A 24554-nucleotide genomic window follows, 5' to 3' on the forward strand; every position below is an offset into this window, starting at 1 on the left:
TACTTGAGGGAATAAACAGGCAAAACAAAACCAATTCTTGTAAATACATCAGTCATAGGACACGGATTCCATTCCTAAAGATATCAATAAGTTTCATACTACCAGATTTCATCAAGGCACCAACTGCCTAATATCATGACAACTCACAGTACATGGATTTTATTCCTGAAAATAAGCATATAGAGATGCAGAAGAATGACCAGTCAGTTCCTTAGTATTAGGTTTCACCAATCAAGGCACTAACTGCCTAAATATCATGAACTCAATACAAATATAATAAGTCACCAATAAGCCACCCAATATGAAATTTTTAGTTAAGCACTCAGTACAAGCTAAATCATGCTGTTAGCTGGGCATATACAGCAGAAACAACCAAACTTCAAGAAGCGCATGCTCAAGCTAGTGAATAAAAAAAAAAGACAATTCAGAAGTATTCCTAGTAAATAGTATGTGTACTGGAGGATTCTGGTTACAAGCAGAGACACATATTTAGAAATTAAAATTCAAAAAACATATTTAGAAATTCCATTTTACTCGTATTTTATTATAACTACTTCCAAGATTCTTTCATATCTAGTACTCCCTCTGTAAACTAATATAAGAGTGTTTAGATCACTAAAATAGTAATCTAAACACTCTTATATTAGTTTACGGAGGGAGTACTAGTATTCCCCAAGGCATCAACTGCTTAATTAATATTGCGAACCAAAATGCGACTTATAGCAAGTCACAACTAAGCCACCAAAAATATATATGCATAACAAGCCACAAGCAAGTTGTTATCAGACAATGAGCAGATCTTGCTAGTAAAAGGTAGTATGTATAAAGGGATTTCTTGCTAGTAGCACAGATGCGTGTCCAACGATTCAATTTATCAAAGGTTATTATACTTAACTTTCCAGGCACAAAAGTAAGAACTAGGAGTCCTGGTTTCTCTCAAGAAATGAACAGCACAAATTGGTTACTGAGCCCTAGCAGCCGATGCAACATAGCAGTATTCCACAAAATGTCTGCAGCTGAAGGAAATTTAAACTTCCATAAAACGAGCTCCGAAAGGGATGCGCTCTCCGCCTATCTGAACCCATAGGTGAGAGTTCCCTGAAATAAATCTCTGCGAGTGAAATCACTACTCCCCTGAACCCATCTATACCCATTCTGAAAACTTAGCCACAAAATGTTGTGTTTGAATACAACGTCCAGAAGCTTCAACTCACCATATCACTGAATGTTCTGAAACGACAGCAGATTACACTGTTCACGGCAATTGGCAAAGCAGCTGACTCACCATATCATTTCGAGCATTCACCACTCACTACCTGAGACAATCTGGCAACAAATTCTTTTACAAACCGATCAAATTAAATGCATCTGGTCTACTCCCCAACTTTACATGATCAGTCAACATAAATGCATTCGACACCGAGCACGCGACTTTGCAGTTACCCGCCCGCCCACAGATTCTCGTCCTCTTCACCAAAAACGCACATCTCCCCTGCTGCTGTTGCGTCACAAAAGCAACATGTTAGTCTACATCAAATCAGCGTCTTAATCTTGTGCAAACTCTGCCCTTTGGTGCAATGCTTCAGGATGTAACTTGTGCAATTCTACTCTTTCTAAAAAATAATAACCAAGAAGCGCAACAACTTTCTTGCAATATAAGGTGGTCCTGTACTCCGAAGAAACTGTGTTAAAAAAATATACCCTGAAGAAACTGAGCATAGTTGACACTTGACATTTTCAAAATCAGCTTTCTTGCAACAAGGTGATCTTATACGACAACTTCTCAAAAACTGAACATAAATTGCAGGTAATATAGAGCAAAACAGTACCACCGAGCTACGCGGATGCAGAAAGATTGCAACAAACAATAATTACTTTCAAAACACTTCGATATCCAGTCAACAAAGGGACCAACTGCCTAACATTGTGAAGTGAAATAGAAGTACAACAAGTAGCAGGTAACTACGCCAACCATTAAAGTTAGGTCAGGAACAAGCTAAAAAATAATTAAGCACTTATAAGCTGATTTATATTATTAGCCGCGCGCGCAACAAAGAACAACAAAGGTTGAAAGACAAGGGAATCTGCAGCCTAAAAGATGAAGAGATTTTGCGGCAAAAAGAACACGAAGTGTATAACAAGGGATTCTTGTCAGAATCACAGATGCATATCTGAAAGTTGATTTCATTCAGAGTTTATTGCGATTGCTTTCCAGAACTAGCAGTCCTGTGTTTTTTCGTCTCTATAAAAATGACAAACACAAACAGAAACGGTAGAAATAAATTAATCAATGGGGCCTGGCAGCAAACAAAACATAGCAGTATTCCATATATAGAAAATTTGCAGCAGAGATGAAAATCCAGTCTTCAATCAAATTCATTAGCTCCAGAACAGTACCAACGGTTATCAGGCATCTAAAGGTTTCTATCTATGAGCAAAGCCATTATTTATTAAGATAGAAAGGCACGATCTTCCAGTTTTCAAAAGGCAACTAAGTAGATATTATTTTGCTTCAACAAAGTAAGTACTCCCTCCCCCAGACCCTGCGCAAGCGGGAGCTACATGCACTGGGGCTGCCCTTTTTTTTTAAAAAAGTAAGTACTCCCTCCGTTCCTAAATATTTGTCTTTTTAGAGATTTCAAATGGACTACCACATACGGATGTATATAGACATATTTTAGAGTGTAGATTCACTTATTTTGCTCCGTATGTAGTCATTTGTTGAAATCTCTAAAAAGACAAATATTTAGGAACGGAGGGTGTAATTTATAATGCTAAGTAAGCTCATACCTGCAAATTTGCATTAATTTCCTCATATAAGACGAACAAGTGCAGATTTCAGTGAGAAGCTTCAACTTCATGCCCAGTGCTGCTCCCATCATGACCAATCAAACAAGGAGGCCAGGCCATAATGTACGGATAGGCAGAGTCACCAAATGTCCCGTGGATCAGTGACTCAATCTTCATGGTCTCCAATGAAAGGGATAAGAACCAGCAGCGGAGTATGCCAACAGGGGTAATGCATTTCATGGACAAGTAGACATATCCAGACCTAACTTGCACAACCCTAAGGTGGCCCAGCCAGCCCCGAGTGACCCGACCAATTTCTGCACTCAAAGAGAGTATGTTCTGCGGCACCCAAATCCCAATTCCATCACCATCCACACCACGGATCCAAACATGGAGGTGAAAATCATCGGCAGCATAGACAATGCATAGCTGACCATCCCTAGTCTCCCCAGCGTTGTAATTGCAGCTCTCCACATCCACCTGCAAGGGTAGATCCACATTGATGACCTCCATGGTGGCTGTGTTGATCCTTATCATGCGGTGTTCGCCATGGAAAGGCCAGTAAACGGAACCATCCACCAGCATGCCAGCATTGTACTTTAGGCTGTTGTCGCCGCCAATTTCAACCCATGGGTGGATGGCCCAATCCCATGTCTCGGACGAGAAGACGGCAGCACGAACCCTAGACACATCCGCGCAGACGCAGACCACGCGGAGCGACCAGGGGTTCTCCTCAGAAGACATCAGATGGAAACCAAGGAAGCCGAAACTGAGGCCGCTCCCAGCCCTCACGTCGTCGGGCATCGGGATGATGTCCACGGCCCAGGTCATGGGGTTCACGGCGGCGAGGGAGAACATGTTCCGCAGGAGGATGTAGCCGTCGCGGCAGTCCACGATGCCCCAGCCCGTGTACGCGCCGTCCTGCACGGGGAGGGAGGTGAGGAAGAAGTCGCCGCACCGGAGGGCGGCGGCGACGTCGGGATCTGTGCGGCGCAGGGGGGCGAAGGAGGGGGCGGCATCTTCGTCGACTTCGAGGAACAGCCCGAGGAGTGGCGCCGGGTGGAGGGCGCGGAAGAGGCGGCGGAAGGGCCGGGAGGAGCGGACGGCCCCGAGCCAGGAGCGGCAGGTGAGCGCCGCGCGGACGAGCGCCGGCAGGTTGGGCAAGCGGAGGAAGATCTCGAGGAGCTGGTCCTGGCCGAGCGAGGATATGGTGGTGGTCATTCCGTCGGCGGCGGCAGCGTGGGTGGTGGCCGTGGACGCAGCCGGCGGCGGCGGCAGTTGGCTACCCATTGCTGGAGACTCGACAGTGGAGTGGATGGAGAGCCTAGATCTCTGGTGGATACGGTGGGTTAGTTCTCTGTACGTATGGCCCAAGCCCATTATAGGCTTATTATTAATGCTTTGAGCCCATGTACGCCATAATCCAAATAAATTATGAAAATACATTTGCCTCAATTTTTTTAACGAAAGACATTCTTCTAAAAAAACATGAAAATAAATTTCCTCAATTCATTTTACAAAAATACATCATTTTTTGCGGAAATTATGAAAGTATATCTGGCGATGGATATATTGATATTCATTTGATATATTTTTTATAGGAGTATCTGTTTGGTCAAACTTAAAAGGCATTGATTTTTTTACTCAATTTATTTATACATCATCTATTTGGGGATAGTGGGAGTATAGAACAGTGGGAGATTTCTACAAAAAACAGCGGGAGGTCTTCTCAACAATTTTTTTTGCAGTGAGAGATGAAACTTTATGGGCTGAATATAATCGAACAGAATGTCCCAAAAACTGAGCAAGCAAATGCGGCTACAAAATCGGTACACTTACAACCTCTATGATTCTTTGGAATGCTGTTTTGTGAGTGATAGAATGCAAAGTACACAGGGCTAGTGATGTGAAGCTGATATAGGTACGGCAAACATACTTTGGTTCCTGGTTGTATATACACCCTATATGGAAAAAATAAACCAAAAAGTCAAAATATTTAAGAACTATTTTTAGAATAAACTTGACTTACTTGCGCACTAATATATAAATTTTCACAAAAAAAACCAATGTTGACTTCACAGCGAAAAAGACAAAATTTATTTGCTATTATAGGCCACTATTCATGCTATTTTGAACAAAAATTTGTCTTTTTTGAAAAGAAGTCAAAGAGGAATATTCTTTTTGTGGAACTTTTCTCACGAGTACAATGGAAGATCAAGTTTATTTCAAAAAAAATTCTGAAATTTTTGACTTTTTGTTGAATTACTAAAAAATAAATCCATATAGGGTACATATGTACCCATAGACCAAACGTCCTCAATAATACTACTCCCTCCATTTACTTATACAAGGCCACTATGGAATATACGTTTTGCATCTATACAAGGCCACCAACAGTAATCGAGCAAAGAATTAATGATATTTCATTGTACTACCAACCTGTTTACTACTTGCATGCTTACAATCATAATGACACTAGCTACTTCCTCCACTCAGTTTCCTTGCATGCATGTTGCATATTAATTATCCCAGTAAACAAATAGAAAAGCAAGCTTGCATTAAGTTTTACCTTGGTACATGTAATCTGAGTTTGTGGCCTTGTATATAAAAATGGAGGAAGTATAATATGATAATATTGGCATCATACTTGTCAAATATGAAGTTCATAATTTTACAATTTGGAGCCCATCACAGTCCACTCCACACATATGCTAAGTTATGTGTGTGATCATACATTCACACAGAGAAGACATATAACACAGGTATGTCTTCATCTTCCATGCAAAGGTGAAGCAACATATAAAATGTTCCCCAAAAAAATCAATGATGAAACGGCAAAACCCCCTAATTTCATTGAATTTGAAAGCATCAACTTTTTGTTATGACATGACGTGGTTTCCTGAAAATGCCAATGGGGTATTTTGTGGTGGTGCGCGGTGGTCGCCGGCGCTGAAGAAGAAGGGGCGGAGGCGGTGTACCAATAACGCTGCCCGCGGGTGACAGTGGATGGCTGCTCGGCGTATGCCGGAGGGCAGGTTGACAGGCACGGGAGGAGGAAGACGGCAGTAGACTGACACGATTTTCCCCAGGAACAAGCTAAGGATGAAAGTGTGGCGGGTTTGTGGTTACAGCTACTGTTAATGTAACATTCTTTAAGAGCAAGTACAATAGAGCTGAGTCAGCGGGCTATAAGGAATAAACTAGTATATTTGTGCTTAGTTGGAGGAAAGAGAAGAGGAGAGAGAAGGTAAGCGGGCTCTTCGTGAAGAGTCAGCTCTAGCACGTGCTCCTAGGCACTTTGTGAGAATGAAAGGTGGGACACATAACAAAAAAATAATACACTCTTTTGATCTACTATTGTACATGTTGGCTATAAGATGGGTTGTAGATGACATGGCACTGGCTTATAGGCAGCAGCGGACTATACTATTAACCATGCTCTAAGAAGTTGCTCCTCACTGTTTAAAGTAGAAAGTAAAGAACGAGAGAGTTTGAATGAAAAATGATCCATCAGTCTTTATTCATGATAGAAGTGGGGTATTTATACCCAGGAGGAAGTACACATGTTACTTGGGAGTCAAGTAAACTCTAAGTTACTTGAGAGCCAAGGAATTACATAGTTGCCTTGAGAACCAAGGAAGTACATAGTTGCTTGAGAACCAAGCAACCTATCTAACAATTAACTTAATCCTAATTAGCTTAATTAATAAGCAACTATTCTATTCTTAACACTCCCCCTTATACAACGCCTCTTCTTGGGTATATCCATCATCTTGACAAATTCTTTGAATAATTTTAAATATCTCCTAAAAAAACCCTGTGGGAAAAATATGAGGAGAATAGTGTAGATATGTTGCTAAAACTCCTTTAAACCCAATGGGAAAAATAATAAGGAGAAAATGATGCAACATATAATGATTATTGTCTCTTGATAACTCATACGATAAAAACCTTTGAAGAAGGAGAAAACCCATCAGTGAGTTTAGAGAACAATTAATATGTCTTGAGTACTTTCTTTAAAAACCCCGATAGGGAAAATAGAAAGTATGACGTATGATCTTTGATAAGATATTGCCTCGTTAAAAACCATTATGAGAAACTTTGAGAGAAAACTCATAAGGGAAAAGGGTGCGATATGATATGCCATTGAAAACTCCTTTAAAACCCAGTGGGAAAAATATAAGGAGAAAATGATATGGCATATACGGGAACTTGTGTTTATATTGTCTCGTTAAAAACCTTTATGAGAAACCATTAGGGAAAAACTCATGAAGGGAAAAAGAGGACAATATATGCAATCATAGGATTGTTAATAGGTTATAGATTTGGGAGATTACTCCCCCTGAACTTTGCAAACCTGGAATATGTGTAATACAAATTCCATTGATATGATCATGACATTATGAATAACCTGTAGGACTTTCAAAGTACGTTGTTTACATATTGTTTCCTCACTTGTCTATAATTCGTGAGGATAAGTATTTTTTAGCAATGTACATTATAATATTGCTCTTCATATAACCTATAGTTTTTGAGTAACACAAGTGGTAGCATCTTGTCAAATCAAGTTATGTGATTCCGATGAATCCCAACCACATGATTTTGAGTGGTTAATCATTCTGCTGAGCCATGCATATTTGGCAATGCTTTTAGATGAAGCAATTATGTTAGAGTGATTAGTGGAAGTAGTCGTTAAAGTCTATTTAGATGACTTCCATGAGAAGACTATTCCAGTGAATTCAGTTACATATATGGCATTGTTGGGATCAAATAAAAGAGCCAATATCATTTCATCATATCATGGTCATATATTGATTTTCCTGATGGAATTGCCCAGGATTTATTGTGGGCTTGAGATATAAGTTAATATTTCTTATATCGACCATGTACCTTTTGTTGGTATGATATATCCACATTGAACTTCTCATATATGTTTTGGATATATGTAGACTGATATGTATTCTTGAGAGAATGCTCAAATTGTAAACTTATGCTAAATTTGGTTGAATCCAAATTTCCCGTCTTGAGATGATTTTGCACATGTTTAGGTCTTGTATAGACATTGGTGATGAGGTCATCAATATACACTGAGGTGATGAAAGGAAGTCAAATTGATTCCTTTATTAAACATGTAAATAATCATCATTAATTGAGTAATCCTTTTTAAGAAGGAACTCATTTAGTCGGTAGTACCATATGATTTCCAACTATTTCAAGTCATGGAGCGACTTATGAAGTTTTACACAAAACTTGTTGCGATTTGCTTTTGGATTCGGAAGTATAAGCCCTTCAGGGGCTTCAAAAAAATCCGAAATGAGTGACTCATATGAGTATGTAGCCACTTCATCCATGAACTGCATGGATAATATTATTATTTTTATTGCCAATGATATTTAGTATCGAAACATAAATCCACCCATACCAAGAGGGTATGTTACATCATAATTGATGTCGGGTCTCTGCGTGAACCCTTTTGCTACAAGCCTCGCTTTCTCACCACCTCGTTGACTTTGTCTATGAATGAGAAGTTTTTAGTATTCCATATTGAAGATACTTATGAGGAGTAGGTATTACTGTGGTAAATACCACTCATTTGTTGAGCGAGTGCTATTCTTCATTACTTGCTTCCTTTTATGTGAACCAATATGAGTACAAGAGGCACTCTACCATGGATTTTGGTTCTGGGCCCAAAAGGTTTTAGCAATTTGAGAAGAAATATATGTCGACAAATGTAGTCTTTAGTTTATATGATCCTGGTGGAATCATTGAAGTTTGTGGATAAAATATTTATTCTTTTTTAACTCCTTGTGATTTCCTACAACAAATGGAGTCAAGGTGTTTCGATGTCCCGGCACCAAAACATTTGTGGATGATCAGCATCCAGTGAGGTGTCTTTCAACTTGATGTTGAATTACATTTACTGGTTAAGGATTTGATTTCCTCTATTTCCGTGGAAGCATATGAGAACTTATATCCCGTCATGTCATATTTTCTCCCCCTCTTGCTCTCATTGGGGGAGAAGAGTGGTTTATCAGGTAGCTCCACTCTTTCTGATACTTTACTACAGGAATATAGAATTTAGTGACACCTTGTCATCAGTAAATGTATGTGGCAGATTTGTAATGTGTTGCAAATATATGATTCTCTAAACTTCTAGTTCAGATTCTTTGAGTACGTGGATATAAGGATAGAATGTCAATAACATTTCTAATTTATTTCTCGGCATTCTTTGTGGTACTTATCTCCCCCTAATGCCGGAAAATATCCTTATTGCTGATGCAATCAGCATACGGGCTATGAATAATTTTGATTGACGGATAAATTTTTATTCCTCACATAGATCCCTAATTTTCGTGAGTGCCCATTGATGTACGCTGGAGTGATGATATCGGCATGTAACCGAATTATCGCAGATAAGAAATACTTTGTTGATTTCCACGTAGTAACTACAAGGGGAAAGTAGTATGATATGCAGTTGGTATGATTTAGATCATACTTACGGTGTGTAAGGCCGTATGTGTGCAGCAAGAGGCTGGTAAATTTACAATTCTTTAAAAGTGGTCATGTAATTCATTTAACTCTCTTTGATAAGAAATTTAGCTAAACCATTCTGGGTATGTACATAAAGTACTTAATGCAAAAAAATGCTCATTGAATGAGTTCAACGACATTGTTCATTTGAATGGGTTTATAGATCTTGTTTTCAGGAGAATTTGCTCTTACTTTGATAAGTTGAGCCATTTTTTTAGTAAGATCATGCATGGTTGTGTGTGATAAGAGACACACTTAAAAACATTTTATGAATGTGTAGATGAGTATCATGAAGTATCTAAATTACCCCAGATAATGATTAAGCAATCCAGACATATCTTTTGAATGTGTTCAAGGAAGAATAAGTGTCCTGCTTAGAATTTTAAGGTGAGAGTGCCTTAAAACTTATTTCCCCTATGGCACATGCGGTGCACATAAAATCTGATGATTTGGGAAAATCTGTAACTTGATAAGTTGTGACCAACAGGATTGTCAATAATTTTCTAATCATCCCTAGAAAATTATTGTGTACGCAACTATATTGAGTATGACTTGATTCATACATTCAAAATTTATCGAATATCATGTCCGAGATATAAGATATCGGACATTGCACTACTTGTAGTACAACAAGTATATGCTAATTATATTTTGGGATAATTAAGAGGTTACATGAGGTCTCCAATATTATTGAAAAATTTATTACACAAACATATCATCGTTGCAATGGAATTCATCATCCTTTTATTGCACTAGATTTTTGGTTCTCACCTTCTGATGAAGATTTGAGAACAATCATTTACCAGAATATTTTCTGGTTGCAAGTTTGCAAATTTTAAAATTTATCCCAAATATGTGGTGTAGTTTGACTATGTACTTAAGGGTTTGGTAATCATATGTATAATCTTTGTATAACCATACATTTGACAAACTTGAGAGTTGTCTTTGTGATCCTTTGAAGACGATATATTCCCTATTAAGAGGTAATTTTGTCTTTGGTTGTCTATTAGCCTCCACTTTACTTCGTATTCCTCATGGTTCTATTTTGTGACCACTGTCTTGAATAGTATTCTCAGTACCAGCAAATATTTCAAATAATGGTATATCACTTGTTGGGTGAATCTGATGATTTTAAGAAATTCTATGTCTCTTCATCATGGAAAATTGTAGTACCACCATAAGAGGATGTAAAGTGTATTAAGGGCATATGAAAATATTTGATCACGAGATCTCAACTTGAAGTTGATTAAGTGACAGAATTGTGAGCTGCGATAGACTTGAGGTCTTGAAAAACGAATGGGTAATCATTCGCGATGTGCTCAAGGCATCATGTTTATATCAAGGGGAATATTCAGGATGAATCTAAATTCACCCATTATGTATTTAGTTTGAGAACTAAGTGAAGTTGCGACAAATAAAATGCATATGAGCGTTGCAACTTTAGAGTCACCGCCAAAAACATAGACGTTGCTTGTTTGACATTGGTTAGTCACTGTGAAAGTATAACCACAATGTGATGTGGACATTGCAAAAGTGTTGATACACTCAATCATTGCCATAATTATGGGATCCATCTTGATGGATGGACAACACTAAAATTATAAATAGTGACATAGGCTTCACTGTCATGTATTTTACCAATGTAATAGAAGTCAATCACGATTATATGCAAATATTTATGTAGTTTCCTATGACATATTCAAGCAAAATGAGGCTTGTTGATATTAGCACACAATACCATTTTGGTATATAGCGAGTCACTACTAGGAAAAAGGCTACTAGCAGCACGGGTACCCGCGCTACTAGTATCGCGCTACAACTAATAGTTAGTAGTAGCACGGGGTAAACCCGCGCTACTACTAACATTTTACTAATAGCGCGGATATCACCCGCGCTACTACTAACAAAATAGTAGTAGCGCGTCTACAGTACCACACGCTACTAGTATCCTGAATAATAGTAGCGCTCCATTTCACCCCACGCTACTACTAACTAATTAGGAATTAAAAAAATAAAATCCATCAATTCCATTTTATGCATACAATTCTAACAACTAAAACAAGCCCAGATTTGTAATAAACCAGCAGCATTACACATCATTCCAAATCAAAGATTTATAGTAAACCAGGAGCATTAGAGCATATCCATACATCTACACTTATTGCCTAGTCACTTATTCCCAGCTAGTGCAAACACAGTTGAAAGCAAACAAAAATGCATAAAAACACCAAACAGTGGCATTCTATCCCTCCAAATGATTTGCTCCCTCTCCATCCTTGCAATCATCTTCTTCTCCCTTATGTGCTTCTCCCATTTACGAATCCAAGATTTCTGTAAAGAGCAAAGAACAAATTAAATTAAATTTCAGCTGACATATATTTCCTTGCATGTTGTGATGTACAGTAGCTACGGGAATAAATATACGAAAACAAAAAAAGTGAGTGATTTCTATTAACAAGAGACCGCCTATGTAATAGCTACAAACAAATGAAATTAATGTCTAGATAATATATATTGCCAACAAAGCCTAGATGAACTATATATTGCCAGGTAATAGGACATATCTAATTTTCACATTAATTGCCTTTAGTTTTCTTGAAAACTAAATATACTTAAACTTAGATCATTTCATATAGATGTTCAAAGGGATAATACGGCTAAAAGAATCCAATTTCTTTGTTTTTTTAAAGTAGTTTAAAAGGAAAGCATTAACACATAATAGAAATGATTATCTGTCATAGGGTGATGCTGGACAGCTAAAAAGCTCACAACCCATCAGATCAATTGCTCGATAGGACAGCACAAATCTTATAGGATGATTTTCCAAAACGAAAGCAGACCAACAAGGACAAACAACGGCCCATCAGACCACTTGCTGTGAACTATAAGAACATTATTTCACCTCCTCATATGGCACTACTAAACTCGCAATGAACATCGACACTGAATTAAGTTGTAGTCCCCCCTCAACAAGTGTGAGTTGTAATTAATTGACTGCAGCAGCATTGGTAGTCTCAACAAAATAAAACAGCAGCACTGGTAGCAACACTATCAACGCCATCCCTTCAAGCAGAATAAGTAGGAAAACATCGTGATCCCTTAAGGAGAACTTCCCATATCATTCGTGTTCAACAACTAATTCTATGTGTTTCATTGGTAGTCAAATACTGTATTATATTTTTATTCTATCTGTATATACCAGGATAGCAGGGTTACCTTTGCTTCCTTAACAGGAATGTGCAAGGAAAGAAGTGAAGATGCTGCGTCTGCATTCAGTAAATGAGATAAAAGTTGAGACTCTTGATAGCCAATATCCATTCTTACTTGTAATATTACAGATACAGAACTGACAAATGATCTTCATATTAAGCAGATACCACTTTCTAAGGTGCAAACATCTAAGGAAACTTAGTTGGTGCTAATCGTGGAAGCGATCAACAACTGTTTATCTTCCTACATCAATTTGGACAGTTAACAGTAAGCAAAGATAGCATTATAATCCCAGCCAACTACGTATATAACTAGAAAAAAATGATGAAAACAAGAAGACTGTCCAACCAATTGACTACAATTATTGAGGAGCTGCATGGAGAGTGCTAGTATTAAAATCGGGCTTGCAATCTAGGCTCGATCGAAACTGAAACTGAAACCGGCCTTGCAATCTAGGCTCCTCCACCTTTCACAGCGGTGGAGCAAACTGAAACTGAAATCGGCCTTGCAATCTACTACAAACCCTCTAAAAAATTCGTATTGAAACTTTTTTTTAAAACAGCCTCTACAAGGCCGTAAACTGGCATATGAAAACAATGCGCTCAGGATACTAACTTTCGGGACAGCAAACTAAAACGATGGCTGCTCTCAAACCATACATCCAAACGACGCAAATAAATACTCTACGGAAAGCTTGGAACTTGCTTTACAAATTTCATATAGAGGCAACTCGAAATTCTGAGAATAACTAACTCGTTTTTCACCTAGAAGCTGGCTGTCCAGATTTGACAGTGCAGTTTTTAACTGAACCAGATTCTTATCTGACAGAAGTAGCACCCAACAAAATGCAGATAGACATGTAACTAAATTATGCAACTGAACTTTTAGCAGGAAGCAAGCACTCACCAAAATTCAGACAGGCATGTAACTAACTTCTGTAATAACTGAATTTAGCAGCAGGCGAGCACCCAACAAAATTCAGATAGGCATGTAACTAAATTCTGCAACTGAATTTCTAGCAACAAGGAAGCACCCAGCAAAATTCAGATAGGCATTATACTAGATTCTGCAATGCAATGTTTATCTTACTCAGAAGCAGAGCAGGTATCCACCAAAATTCAGTCTGACAGCTACATGTAACCCAAATTCAGACATACTACATGTAACCCAAATTCTTCTACAACTGAACTTGTAACCACCAAATTCAGACAAGCAAGCAACCAAATCAATTGGGTCATCAGTGAGTCACCTGCAGCACGACGGAGTTGATGACATCGGCGTATCTGACGGCGAGGTTGAGCGACATACAGCGGGCGGGGGCCATGGCGTAGCACCTGGTGCGGCCCCTCTCGACCTTGCCGAGCTTGTCGAGGTTGAGCACGACGACCATGGTGAGCATGGCGGCGACGCCGGCGCCGAGGGAGTGGCCCGTGAAGGTGAGCGTGTAGGCGGGGTACCGGTCGAGGAGGTCCCGGAGCAGGTCGCACTCCCTGTCGAGCACCCAGCCGGCGGCGCGGAGGAGGCCGTTGTGGACGTAGCCCCCGTCGAAGCAGCGCTTGCCGAGGCGGTTGTCGAGGAGCAGCGCGTAGTCGGACTCGCGGCCGAGGTTGAAGCCGCGCAGCGCGAGCACGATGTCGGCGTGCGCGTGGTCGAGGTAGACGAGGTAGGGCGTGACCCGGCCCGGGCAAATAGCCCCCATGCGACGTGGTTGAGTTAGAATTGTCTCCCATACAACCTCGTTGGTTCAAATGGCTCTCATGTGACATCTGCGTTTGAAAAAATAGCTGCCGTGCGACACTGCTGCCTAATCCAAAGACACATGTTTAAAACTCGAATCAGGTGAGCGGGACCCACAGCGTGGGACCCACTAACTTATCCAGCTCAGTATTGGTCAGGTGAGCGGGACCCACTAACTTATCCAGCTCAGCATTGATACAAGAGGACACCGAGCCGTGCCCCGAGCCGTGCAGCACCCGAGCCCATCCTCCCCCCCTCCCCGACCGTTGTTGTTCTTCTTCTCCGGCGACGACGCGCAACAACGCCGTTCCGGGCCGCGACCTAGCAATGTCGAGCTCCGCTTTAGCCTCCCGCCGCTCATGGCCGCGCTATGGCGCAGTGCCCATGACAAGGTGCCCTGCATGCCCACGTACCGCACCCCTGAAGCGGCTAGTCACAACGACCGACAAGAATGGCAACCTTGGGCGGGAATTCGTGAAATGCGAGAGCAAATCAGAGCAGGGAAAGGTGAGATTTTACTTCTCAATATGCCAATTTTGGTTTTTGTCTCCCAATTTCATATTTGTCCATTTTTCATCGGATTTGGGGTTTAGGGTTCATCTTTCCGATTTCAGAAATTGAAGCAATGCACCCATTTTGAGTCAGGGGAGCTCGATTTACCGTTGGAGGCGGAGAAGTTGGGCAAGTTTGGATTGGGCCCGTCTGGATCTGGGGCCCCTGGATCTGGCAATTCCATTGGGGGCGACCATTCCATTGGTGCTACTGTGGGGTACTATCAACTTAGTAGTAGCGTGGGTTTATAACCCGCGCTACTACTATGGCTGGTCTCGAGAGGCACGGTAGAAATCACTTAGTAGTAGCGAGGGTTATAAACCCGTGCTACTACTATCGACTTAGTAGTAGCGGGGGTTATAAACCCACGCTACTAGTAAGTAGCAGTAGCAAGGGGTATAAACCTACGCTACTAGTAAGCGTCTGCCTATAAGCTTTTCCCTGATAGTGAGTGTGCAAGAACTATATTTACCATGAGAGTAAAATATTTTAGTGAACAACAACAAATGCTTCAGAGGAGCAAATTTTATAAATATCTGGTGCTTTTTAACCATATGTGTAGACCTCAAATTATATAGGATAACACTTTGAAGATAATCACCAATGGTGTAGATCTCACAGTAATAGAAAACATAATCTGACTTTTGTCAGTAGATGTTCATAATTCTATTACCTTATGTTATGCTAAATTTATGAAATCACTTTGAAGGTAATCATCTGTTAAAGTGACATGATGTAGACCTTGTAGTAATAGTGGATAGTCTGCAAAATCTTGCAGTAGATGCCAGTATTACCTTATGATATCTTGAGGTAGTCACATCAAATATTAATATTTGGAAGAGCACTTCGAAGATAGTCATCTTGTTAAAATGGCAAGATGTAAACCTCACAGTAGTGATGGATAATCTGTAAATGATACAGTAGATGCCACCAATACCTTGTGATTCACAAATAAAATTTGGGCTAGTCATATTAAGTATGACACTATATAATTCTTAAGGTTTGCAAGGAAAAAAATATTTCCATGCAAAAAGTTGTTGTCCTACGGTCGCATGTCATAGGTAAATTTTGCGGTGAAGACATAGATGATGTCTTGAATTTTTGGAGAAATAGGATCTCGAATGTAAGGAAAATGCACTTCAGTGCGGTAACACATATACGTGGAAAAAAAAATCACATACTTATGCAACTGTATGAAGACATGTGGTCTTCAAATCAAAATTTTACCCATTGTGAAATGGTGTATAAGTATGTTGTATATATAATTTGGGATGAACTGGGGGTTAAACCGTAAAGTTTTGTTAACCTGATGGCTGAACAGAAAACTCAACGAGTTATATGGCATCATCACATAACCTGAAGGTTAAATTACAAATTCGTCAAAGAGATAAGAAATTCCCAATTTCTTTCTGTGTGGCTAGGGATTAGACACCGCCACCGGCCGGAGGGCCTGCCGTGTCGGCCATTGCTGTGCGCCGGAGGGCGCCGTTGGAGCGTGTCGTCTGCTGCGCGCCAGGAGACGCCGCGGCCGTGCCTGAGAGCCTGCTGCCGCGGGAGTGGCCATGTCCGCTAGCAGCCACGCCGCAGGGTGCCGTGGGTCGCGTCGCCTCCTTGATGCCAGATGAGAGGGCTCGGGTGTCGCGTGCCAGTGCTGCGACGGAGGTCCTCCCCAGTCACCACGCCGCGCGCAGGCCGTCGTCTGGAGGACGGCGCAACATCGCCGGCTGGGAAGGCCAGGCCGCGCCGGAGGACGGTGCTGCGCCGCGCAAGCCGTCGTCACAGGCTTCGAGGCTGCCGCATGCGTCGTGCGCAGCATCCCGTGGCCAAGCACAACGCCGGGGCCGATGGTTGATGTTCTTGTCGATGAGTCCTGGTTCTTGTCCTTCCCGATACTCATTGTTTGTCGTCTCTCTGCAATTAAGTGATTTTACCTTTTGGCAGATCGTGTTCGAGGCCTTTGGTACTTTAATCCATGTATTCTTCTCCTATGAACTCGGATGGAAGTAATTCTCGTGAGTGCATGCATGTACAGGAGAAAAATTATGGATAGATCGTTGATTGATGGGAAGAAGACAAAGCAAACGGATAAATCTCCTGATCCAATTTTCCTCTTTTACGGATTTATGCATGCGCATGTATTCTCGCCGTGGACGGGTTGTGGTTGATTGAATCGGTATTGACAGAAATTCTCCTGTGCGGAAGCCGTGCGCGCTAGATGGAGTCTTCATAGCGACGCAGACGCGTGCGGGCGCCGCCGTGACCGGTGTCATTATCCGCGCCAAGACCGCTGCAGACCGCCGCGCCGGAAAACGCCGGCACGGCCAAGGATCGCCCGAGGCGTCGAGGAGGTCTGCGCGTACACGCCTCGATGGCTGAGCGCCACCATTCTTTTCTCTGGCCTAATCGCTCTCTGTTAGGGCAAAGTGCTGATAACGTGTTTAAAGTAGAAAGTAAAGAACGAGAGAGCTTGAATGAAAAATGATTCATCAGTCTTTGTTGATGATAGAAATGGGGTATTTATATCTAGGAGGAAGTACACATATTACTTGGGAGTCAAGTAAACTCTAAGTTATTTGAGAGCCAAGGAATTACATAGTTGCCTTAAGAACCAAGAAAGTACATAATTGTTTGAGAACCAAGCAACCTATCTAACAATTAACTTAATCCTAATTAGTTTAATTAATAAGCAACTATTCTATTCTTAACACTCACTTGTACCTATTCTCTCAACATGCACACCGTCCACATCAGCATTAGAGCACATCATCAATCAGTTTCCAAAATCAGCCTATCCCTACGGTAATGGCGTTGAAAAAAAAAACTGATCCCCATTCTCTTAACATTCACACTGTTTACGTCATCACCGTGCCACGTAAGCTTTAACAGGCAGGGGGTGGAAAAAGTCCGAATTTCCCCTCCCGCACGGCCGCCGCTCATCCCGCACAGGGCACCCCAATCTGCCCACCTTCCAAGCGCACGACCGCCGGTTCTCCCGCATAGGCGAGGCGATCCCAATTCCCAACCCAGCCTGACACAGCTGGAGCGTCGCCCTTCCTCCTCTCCGCCCTCCGGTTTCTTTCTCCTCCCGCTGCGCACTGCGCCGACGGTGACCACGCCTCCACCTTGCCCAACATGCGTGCCACCGCTGATGTACGCCTCCTCCTCTGCCCGGCCAAATCCCGCCACCATCTCGAGCCAGCACCTCTGCTCACCGCGCCATGTCCATCCCACACGCTTGCGCGCGCCGCCCGTCCACCGCCGCGCGCTGCCGCCATCCGCTGTCTGTTTCGGCCGACCGGCGGCCGCCGGTACGACGTCTCCTGGGCGCAGTTCCATTGCTGCTGCCCCAGGTCGTCGAGGAGCAAGACGAATCGGGCTGGGCGCACCCGTTTGTCTGCTCCGAGCCTCTAGGCGCGGTTGGGACGCGACCGTCCGTCGTTTGGTCACCGGCGACCCAGAATATCAGATCGTGGACAAGTCAGCATGCCGTTTTTAGCAAAAATCAAGCATGCCTTCTCCCGTTCTCTGCAATGCTTCCTCCAACCATCCCCAAATTCGTTGTTCGTTCTTCTCTTCACAACGGGCATCTCATCCGGTCATCAACCGTTGCAATCGCGAGGGGTTGGCAAGGTAATGGCCTGACACAGCCGCATACATGTCATACTAGGCGAGTACCTCTCCGGTCGCATCCTCCTCTACTCTGACTGTTTGGACAACCACAGTGACCTCCTCAACGACATCGCCCTCCTCTGTCTGAATCCTGCCACGTAAGAGCGATTAGTGTTTCTTGATTTCAGTCAGTTGTTGAGCCTATCTGGCTACCCAAGCATTCACCAATACTGCCGTCAAGCCTACACCAATATTGCAGTCAAGTTATACTGCAATTACTAGCATTCGTCCCTCTTCAGGTAACAAATTGTATTTCTTTGTAACCTTCATCTGCTGGTGGATGATTGGCCATGTATTGTGTATTAGGGTATATGATTCTGAATTATAAGTGTACCTCTGCAATAGTATTTCCCCCGTGAGAGCAAAGATCAATCTATACACTGCAACAAAACTTAACTTTCTCCATGCCCTTTCTGTTTTCAGATTTTGCAGAGAGGGGGAAAAGAGTACGTTGAAAGGAGATTGCCAAGGAAATAGGTAAAAGAAAATTTCATCCAAGATTTATTAATGGATGGGTTGTCCTATATACTAGAGATGGTGAGTCTGATTTGCCTATGAAGTTGTCTGGCGGTGTTGTGATATCTCTCTAATGTCCATTCAAGTACTTGATGAATAGGCATTGCACCATATTTGAGGGTAAGATCGCCTATATCGATCCATGACTAAGCTTTCTTCATTTTAGTACTATTGATCCATATATTTATTTGGCTTGGTTTGTTTCGCAAATTTTGATCGAACTACTATTTAGCTACTCCACTTATTTTAAATTATCTTGAAGTAAGAAAAATTATGGTAGGCCAGTCTTTTGGTTGCCCAAATTATTTCTTTTACTAACTAAGAAAGTTGGGTTTGCTACTGTTGTCTGTAACATTCAACTAGCCTCATCGTTATGGAAGAGGGGTTAGTGGATAAAGGACAGACATGGTTGGGGCTTTATTAATTTAAAGCCAAGCAGAACTTGTGCTTTCATTCTAACATTATTGCCACATTAATGCAATTTGATCTCAGATATCCCCTGTGTTGCAGATATCTGATGATTTTTTATCTCGTGGGTCTGTTTATCTTCACTTGAGATAACATAAGGCTCTAATTGGCCCAGTATCAACCAAGGGTGGTTAGATATTTCTGATTCATTAGCAAAGTCCTAAATGGACAAGGATATTGCAACATTTTCTTTGTTCGAATGTATTAGTTATACTAATATATTTGCCTCATTGCATTTTACATGTCTCCCCCAAAAATTACTGTTCTGGAAGATGATTATGGTCACACTGAACAAAAGAGAGACCGATACATGTTCAATGCAATGCTTATGAGAAAGGGACATCATACTGAAGTAGGTTGTGCCAATGTTCATTCCTAATGGCGTGCTTAAATTTAAAAGAAGTTACTATTTGCATATTTAAGATTTTTAAGTCATGGTTGTGAATGTTTCGTTCCTTTTTAGGTGATAATAATCAATTTCCTCTTATATACAGGATGTGCCTATTTTCATACTTACTTTGGATAATTCTTCTCTACAATGCATGTACTGCAGATTCGCTCTTCCTGAACATTTGCAATAAGTATGATGACTTTCTTACCTATAGTTTTTGTATAATTTGGTCGAACTCACTATTAGCAAGAGTAGTCTGTAAATTGTGTTGCTTATTATTTACTGCTTTAGTCATGGAGAAAATCAAACCACAAGTTTTGCTATTTCCTCTTCACCTAATGGGTGTATATTTCATAATGCCTTTGTTGTTAGTTGTAAGGCAAACACTTAAGCATTGTAAGAGAATGTTGGCATGACTTCTCCTATTTTATAGATCCTTTTTATCAGACATATTTCTTTGTTTCAGTGTAATACTCTTAAACATAGAGAACTTATATATGTAAAACAAGTATTATTTCCTTATTTTGCAGTTGCATGATCTATTTCTGCCAATTTGAACTTGCCTAACTAAAAAACGTCTAATCTATGTCCATTTGAACTTGCTTATGCACAACACAAGATCCTGCTGCAACGCGTGGGGAATCTTCTAGTTTTGTTAATTTTGTGGGACAAGCAGCCTGCCCTGAACCACGATCAATGGCAGAGAAGCTCCTGGAGCACGGGAGCACCTCCCGTATCACCTGATAATATACACTCCCTGAGATTTCAATCTATCACAAGATGCATAGGTGAGATTTCCCGCAAATTCAAATCTCTGTGAGTGAAATCACTACTACTCCCCTGAACCCGTCTGTGCCCATTCTGAAATCTTTGCCATACAATGTTGTGCTACTTGAATATAACATACTGAAACTTGAACTCGATTAAATAACCGGAGAAGAGATAAAAGGTTCAGTTGCTGAATGTTCTGAAATGATAGGCAGACTCACGGTATCATATTCTGAGCACTGGCCACTACTCGAGGCAATACATTGCAAAAGCAAGTATCCTTTGTACAAATCGATCACAACAAATGCAGTTGATTTCCAACTTTCCTCATGAGCTGCCAACAGAAATAATGCATTCGATGCCAAGCACAACGACGACTTGCCGCCCGCAGATTCCCCTCCTCTTTCGCAAAAACGCAAATATCCCCGCTACTGTTGCATCACAAAAGCAGTGTGTTAATCTTGTGTGAGTTTCTACTTGGTGCACTGCTTCAGGATGTAACTTGGGCAATTCTACTCTGCTAAGAAACAATAACAGCTTTCTTGCAATGAGGTGATCTTTATACTTGGAAGAAACTGAACATGGTTGGCACTTGCATTTTAAAAATCTGAACGTAAATTGCAGTAAATGTAGAACAAAACACAAAACAGTAGCACCGAGATGCAGAAAGAATGCAACAAACAATAACTACTTTCAGAACTCTCCGACATCAAGTCAAGTAAGGGACCAACTGGCCACAACATTTTGAACTGAAATACAAGTATAACAAGTCACAACTAAGCCACCATAAAAATTAGGTCGGGAACATGTCCCTAAGAAGAAGAAGAAGCAAATAGTTGAGCATTTAACAGCCAATTTCTTATTTTCTGTGCGCACAACAAAGAACAGCAGTGGAAGAAAAATGGAAAACAAGAAAATTTGCATCGTCAAAGATGAAGGGATTGTGATGTACAAAAAAAGTAATATGCATAAAGGGATTCTTGTTAGAGTCACAGATGCATATCTAAAGTTAATTATATTCAAAGATTGTTATAATTACTTTCCAGAGCTAGCAGTGCTGTGCTTTTCTCTCAATAAATGAGAGAACACAAACACAAACAGTAGGAACAAATTGGTCAATGGGGCCTAGCAGCAAATGCAACATAGCAGTATTCCATAAAAAAATTGCAGCAGATGAAAATCCAATCTTCCATCAAATTCAATAGCTCCAGAATTGTACCAATGGTGCTCAAGCATCTAAAGGTTTCTATCTATGAGCATAACCATTATTTATCAATCAAGATAGAAAAGCACGATCTTCCAGTTTTCCATGTCAACTAAGTAGATATTATTTCGCATCATCAGCAAAGTAATTAAAGTGGCAAACTCGTACCCAAAAGATCACATTCATTCATTTCCTCGTATGGCAAACAAGTGCAGACTTCAGCGAGAAGCTTCAACTTCATGTCCAGTGGTCCCATCATCACCAATCAAACAAGGAGGCCAGGCCATACGATACGGAAAGGCACAGTCATCAAATGTGCCGTGGATTAGTAACTCGACCTCCATGGTCTCCAATGAAAGGTAGAAGAACCAGGTGCGCTGTGTGCCAGCATTGGTTATGCGTGTCATGGACAAGTAGACACATCCGGACCTCACTTGCACAACTCTGACTTGGCCCTCCAAGCCCCGAGTGACCCGATCAATTTCTGCACTGAAAGAGACTATGTTCTGCCGCACCCAAATCCCGATTCCATTACTACCCACACTACGGATCCAAACGTGGAGGAGAAAATCATCAGATGCATGGACAATGCAGAGTTCTCCATCCTTGGTATCCCCAACCATGAAATCGTCTTGCCAGTAATCAATAATTGTGTGTGAGGGTAGATCCAGAGAGGAGACATCCATGGTGGCTGTGTTGATCCTGATGATGCGTCCTTCGCCATAGAAAGGCCAGTAAACTGAACCATCCACCAGCGTGCCTGCACCGTACTTGAGGCTGTTATCACTACCGATCTCCACCCAGGGGTGGACGGCCCAATCCGAGGTCGTCCGACGGGAAGACGGCGACACGAATCCTAGAGACGTCGGCACAGACGCAGACCACGCGGAACGACCGGGGGTTCTCCACGGAAGTCAGGAGGTGGAAACCAAGGAAGACAAAATCGCGGAGGCTCCCATCCGTGATGTCATCGGGGAAGGAGATGACGTCCACAGCCCAGGTCATGGGGTTCACCACAGCCACGGCCCAGAAAGAAAGTATTCCATAGGAGGATGTAACCGTCGCGGCAGTCCATGACAGTCCAGGCATCGTCCAGGGGGAGGGAGGTGAGGAAGAAGTCGCCGCGGCGGAGGGCGGCGGTGACGACGGGATCTGAGCGGCGCAGTGGGGCGAAGGAGGGGGCGGTATCGTTGTCCACTTTGAGGAAGATCCCGAGGAGGGGCGCTGGGTGAAGGGCTCGGAAGAGGCGGCGGAAGGACGGGGAGGAGCGGACGGCGCCAAGCCATGGGCGACAGGTGAGCGCGGAGTGGACGAGGGCTGGCAGGTTGGGCAGGCGGAGGAAGATCTCGAGAAGCTGGTCTTGGCCGAGGGAGGATATGGTGGTGGTGGTTCCGTCGGCGGCGGTAGCGAGGGCAGCGGTGGCGAGGGTGGTGGAGGGGTTGGACGGAGGTTTCGCTGCTGGCGCATCCCCCGACGGCGGCGGCAGCTCGCTGGACATTGCTGGAGAGTGGGTGGATGGAGATTCTGGATCCCTGGCTTTTCTTAGACAACCTCGCATGCTTTATTCATTGTCCATAATGTTTACAGGAAGGAAATCAAGGTCTCCTGGATGTCCCAGCCACACATGACGGCCGAAACCTAAAGACGAAGCATATCTAGCGAGATTGTGAGCCTCGAAATTCGAGCTCCTAAACTCATGAACTACTTTACATGAAATAAAAGAATTTGCTCGAAGGATTATCTCATGCACTATAGCTCCATATCCAGCCGCCGACTTCTTCTGGACATCTTCAACGTCCCTCTTGCAGTCTGTTACAATTTGAATTGAATTCTCATATAGATCCTCAGCCAAAGCTTTGGCCTTCCCTTACTGCTATCGCCTCAAGTGTGCTCGCATCCGTGATGAACTCAAGTTTTAAGACCTAAGCACCCAAGAATCTTCCATTATGGTCTCGGCACACTACCCCCGCTGCACCATACTCCCCTTGCATGGACACTGCTGCATCCACATTCATCTTTGCCTGACCCTCAGGCGGCGGCAACCATGTGTCTTGTCTAATGCTGGCTTGCTTTGTACCTCTACCAGCTCCTCTATCTAACATCTCCAAGTCCCTCAAAAAAGAGGTTATGAAAGAGTTAGTAGTAAATGGACTATCAAAGATCTCTTCGTGTATAGCTCTCCTTCTAGCTCGCCAGACTGAGCAAAGAGTCACCACCATCCGTGTAAATTCCGCCTGCGGCAACGATTCACTACAAAAAAAGACACATTCGTGACATTTTGGGCCGAACGAAATTTTTTCTGTCATACTTATGACACTTCTATGACGATAATTGTGACAAAACCTGGTATCATCATAGATGTGGTGGGGTCCTACTTCTATGACAAAAAATCATGACAGAAAATGGGCTTTTCGTCCTGGGCGGGCCGGAGACGCACCTGCATGACATTCTTTGGGCCGTCCATGACGGAAAAAAGCGTGGTAGAAGCGAGGGCGAGGAAAATATCAGGGTGTTCCCGATTACGGTGGGTGGTCGGGGCCGAGCGATGCGCGTTTCTCTCGTACACGCATGCGCGTGGGTGCGAGGCGTTGGGCTCTAACTGAACCCGAGCGATTGCACTGCAGGCTATGCGTTACTGAAACCGAGCGATCGATCGATGACTGTTAATTGAACCCGATCGAGCGATTCCTTCGCTACTGCTGCTAACTGAAGCCGATC

The 24554-nt window shown here is 42.3% G+C and overlaps 2 protein-coding genes and 1 pseudogene across 3 annotated transcripts; all 3 read right to left on the minus strand.

Moving 5' to 3' along the window:
* Window positions 1-1199: 1199 nt before the first annotated feature.
* LOC123166545 (uncharacterized) lies at window positions 1200-4119 on the minus strand. Of its 2 annotated transcripts, none has more exons than XM_044584351.1 (2): window positions 2791-4119; window positions 1200-1495 (listed from the first exon to the last, which is right to left on the minus strand). In XM_044584351.1, the coding sequence occupies exon 1, from the start codon at window positions 4078-4080 to the stop codon at window positions 2839-2841; it is 1242 nt and encodes a 413-aa protein (XP_044440286.1). In that variant the 5' UTR covers window positions 4081-4119; the 3' UTR covers window positions 1200-1495; window positions 2791-2838. The 2 variants fall into 2 exon arrangements, with proteins under 2 accessions (XP_044440286.1, XP_044440285.1); XM_044584350.1 differs by having other exon boundaries at window positions 1200-1498.
* Window positions 4120-12486: 8367 nt separating this feature from the next.
* LOC123170744 (probable feruloyl esterase A) lies at window positions 12487-14230 on the minus strand. Its single transcript, XM_044588522.1, has one exon. It carries the CDS (start codon window positions 14228-14230, stop codon window positions 13769-13771), a length of 462 nt encoding a protein of 153 aa, XP_044444457.1. The 3' UTR covers window positions 12487-13768.
* Window positions 14231-22011: 7781 nt separating this feature from the next.
* Window positions 22012-23334, minus strand: LOC123170260 (uncharacterized; annotated as a pseudogene).
* Between the last annotated feature and the right edge of the window lie 1220 nt (window positions 23335-24554).

This window comes from Triticum aestivum, chromosome 7D (genome assembly GCF_018294505.1).
Source record: "Triticum aestivum cultivar Chinese Spring chromosome 7D, IWGSC CS RefSeq v2.1, whole genome shotgun sequence".
In the NCBI taxonomy this organism is placed as follows: Eukaryota; Viridiplantae; Streptophyta; class Magnoliopsida; order Poales; family Poaceae; genus Triticum; species Triticum aestivum.